Consider the following 3,118-nt stretch of genomic DNA (forward strand, 5'->3'; position numbering starts at 1 on the left):
AATTTAATCCTCTTTTACACTTTAGGGACTACTTTTTAGGGACAGACCATTTTCGCATAAGTTGAAAACCGTCTATGGCCATCAGAACCTTTCCGCTGAGGACAGACTATGACAGTAGTTTTTCAAACGCACCTTTTAATAAAAATATTCTGTATAGGCTCCCAAAGGTCATGGAATCTTCTTGTATTCCTGAAGCACAATGGTATGGTCCAGAACCCGCCCCATCTCCTCTGTAATTGGTCTTCCTTCCTCGGAGAGACGAATAACTCTTGCCCAATGACTGCTCACGTTTCTTCAGTGACAGCTAAGCGGTGGAAGGCGGCGGCCTGGGAGACGCCCCCTACGCATTCTATGATTGGCTACGTTGCACGGCGCGCGAGGACGGCGGGCCCGAAGGAAGGGAACTACGACTCCCGGCTGCCCCACACCTGGACTCCGTTACGCATGCGCATGGGCGGGGCTTACAAGCTTCTATATATAAGAGGCGCCGAGGGCTTGGAGACAGCAGTTGGAAGTTGGCAGGTGGAAAGTCAGGTTGGGAGGGGAGGCCGGAGGAGGAGGCGGAAGAAGAGCTGTCTGAAGGGGGAGGAGGGAGGGAGGAAAAGAGGAGGAGGCGGAGGAGAACTGAGCGGAGCATCGAGCCAGAGGGGAGATGAGTTTGTCTGTCCTCGGCTAAGGCTCCGGCCCGGCCTGAGGAACTGGGAGCTCGGGTTGGAGCGACACCCGTGGAAGTGGGAGGTGGCGGCTCTGGGACTTTAACCCCTTGTGGGCTCTGCGGCAGGGGATTTAACCCTTTGTGGATTCGGCCCCTCCGAGGCAGCGTCATCGGGTAGTTTTAACCCTTTCGGGTTGGGTTTAACCCATTGGACTTAAACCTCATCTCTTTGCGCACCAACTCCTCGTCTGTGGGAGCACTCGGCGGGGAGGCGTGAAGCCCACCCCTCTGCATATTTACGTCGGTGCCTGCCGCTGAACCCCCTGGACCTGCTAGTTGGCCACGCTTGTGCGCTTAACCCTTTATTGACTGGACTCCAAGTTGCGATTGGAGTTTGCTGACAGGACGGACGGAAGGCGTCACTGCCGAAATTACTGACCGAAGAGGACTTTGTTGGACATATTTTGAAAAGAAAGAAAAACCTTTTTCCTTAAGCCAGAATTTCTCAAACTTCCAGAGGAGGACTCTACTAAGCCATGGCCGAGCCACTCTTGACAGAACATCAACACCAGCCTCAAACTAGCAACTGTACAGGTGCTGCTGTCGTCCACGAAGAGCAGACCTCTGAGCGCCCCCCAAGCGCGGAGGAACGGGTACCCAAGGAGGACAGTAGGTGGCAATCGAGAGCGTCCTTGCAGTCCGGTAGCCGTCCAGGGCAGGAGGGAGAAGGGGGCCTGAAGCACCAGCTGCCCCCATTGCAGACGAATGCCTGTCCAGAATTGAGCTCCCTGGAAAAGGGCGAGAAGGGCCAGAATGGGGAGGACTTATCCACTGGCGGTGCCTCCCCGTCGGCGGAGGGAGAGCCGATGTCAGAGTCCCTCGTGCAGCCAGATCATGACTCGGAGGCCCCCAAGCTGGAGGCTCCTGCCGCTGGAGGCGAGGAGCCATGGGGACAGCAACAGAGACAGCTGGGCAAGAAAAAACATCGGAGACGCCCCTCCAAGAAGAAGCGGCATTGGAAGCCCTACTACAAGCTGACTTGGGAGGAGAAGAAAAAGTTCGACGAGAAGCAGAGCCTGCGAGCTTCGCGGGTTCGAGCCGAGATGTTCGCCAAGGGCCAGCCAGTTGCGCCCTATAACACCACTCAGTTCCTCATGGATGACCACGATCAGGAGGAGCCTGATCTCAAAACCGGTCTTTACCCCAAGCGGGCAGCCACCAAATCCGACGACACCAGCGATGAGGATTTTGTGGAAGAAGCTGGTGAGGAAGACGGAGGCAGCGATGGCATGGGAGGGGACGGCAGCGAGTTTCTGCAGCGGGACTTCTCGGAGACGTACGAGCGGTACCACGCCGAGAGCCTGCAGAACATGAGCAAGCAGGAGCTCATCAAAGAGTACCTAGAGCTGGAGAAGTGCCTCTCCCGCAAGGAGGACGAAAATAACCGGCTGCGGCTGGAAAGCAAGCGGCTGGGAGGCGTCGACGCGCGAGTGCGGGAGCTGGAGCTAGAGCTGGACCGGCTGCGCGCCGAGAACCTCCAGCTGCTGACCGAGAACGAACTGCACCGGCAGCAGGAGCGAGCGCCTCTTTCCAAGTTCGGCGACTAGACTGAAAACTTTTGGGGGGAGGGGGCAAAGGGGACTTTTTACAGTGCTGGAATGTAACATTATATACATGTGTATATAAGACAGCGGACCTTTTTATGACACATAATCAGAAGAGAAAATCGCCCCGGCTTTGGTTTGGTAAATTTAGCTATGAAGTTGCTTGTGTGCTTTCTCCTGTTCTTTAATTATGTGAAACTGAAGGGTTGCTCTTCTTGTTTTCCCCCTTAGATGTTGTTTCTTAATGTGCAAGTAATTTGACCAAGTTATAATGCATTTTTCTGTTTTAAAAAAAAAAATCCCCTCCTTAAGCGGAGCTATAAGGTGGCCAAATCTGAGACCCATTACATTCATTCTAGTTATAATAAATTTAATGTTTGTAAATGTAACAGTTTCAGTGTGATTTCTAGAGATTCAAAATCGTGCTGGTTTGTGTGACTGCACTTTTGAGGTGGGATAGCAAGATTGTTAAATTTATCTATTTGCAACAATACTTGCATAGAAAAAATTCAGTTTGTTCCCTCCACCCCCACCAATGGATTTTTAGTATACTTCAAAATACAGTTCAAGTAAAATGTACTCAATGTTGTGGCTGCTTCCTAATGCTGGGGAGTAGAAAGTGGCTACAGGCGGCAGCTTAGCTTGCACGCCTTGATGGCTGTTCAAAAGAGAGCTAACAAAAGTATAAGCCCGATTTGGCAGTTGTTAGATAACGAAAAGTCTCATTTCATCTCCACAAGTCAAGTTTTCAGTAATCCTGGCTTCTGTCCTAACCACCCCACAAAATTCCAATGGAGTTCCTGTTTGCCTACCTTGGTAAGTAAGGCTCCTGGTAAACTTGTTTTCTTAGTACAACCAA

General features: G+C 52.0%; 1 protein-coding gene across 1 annotated transcript; it reads left to right on the forward strand.

The window, feature by feature from the left end:
- The first annotated feature begins 579 nt into the window (after positions 1-579).
- Hexim1 (HEXIM P-TEFb complex subunit 1) lies at positions 580-2,648 on the forward strand. The gene has a single exon (XM_021212255.2). The coding sequence runs from the start codon at positions 1,192-1,194 to the stop codon at positions 2,260-2,262; it is 1,071 nt and encodes a 356-aa protein (XP_021067914.1). The 5' UTR covers positions 580-1,191; the 3' UTR covers positions 2,263-2,648.
- Positions 2,649-3,118: the final 470 nt, after the last annotated feature.

This window comes from Mus pahari, chromosome 14 (assembly GCF_900095145.1).
Source record: "Mus pahari chromosome 14, PAHARI_EIJ_v1.1, whole genome shotgun sequence".
Lineage (NCBI taxonomy): Eukaryota > Metazoa > Chordata > Mammalia > Rodentia > Muridae > Mus > Mus pahari.

Bases quoted from the DNA above. Each gene is read 5' to 3' on its own strand.
- Hexim1 (XM_021212255.2), top strand. From the start codon at position 1,192: ATGGCCGAGCCACTCTTGACAGAACATCAACACCAGCCTCAAACTAGC.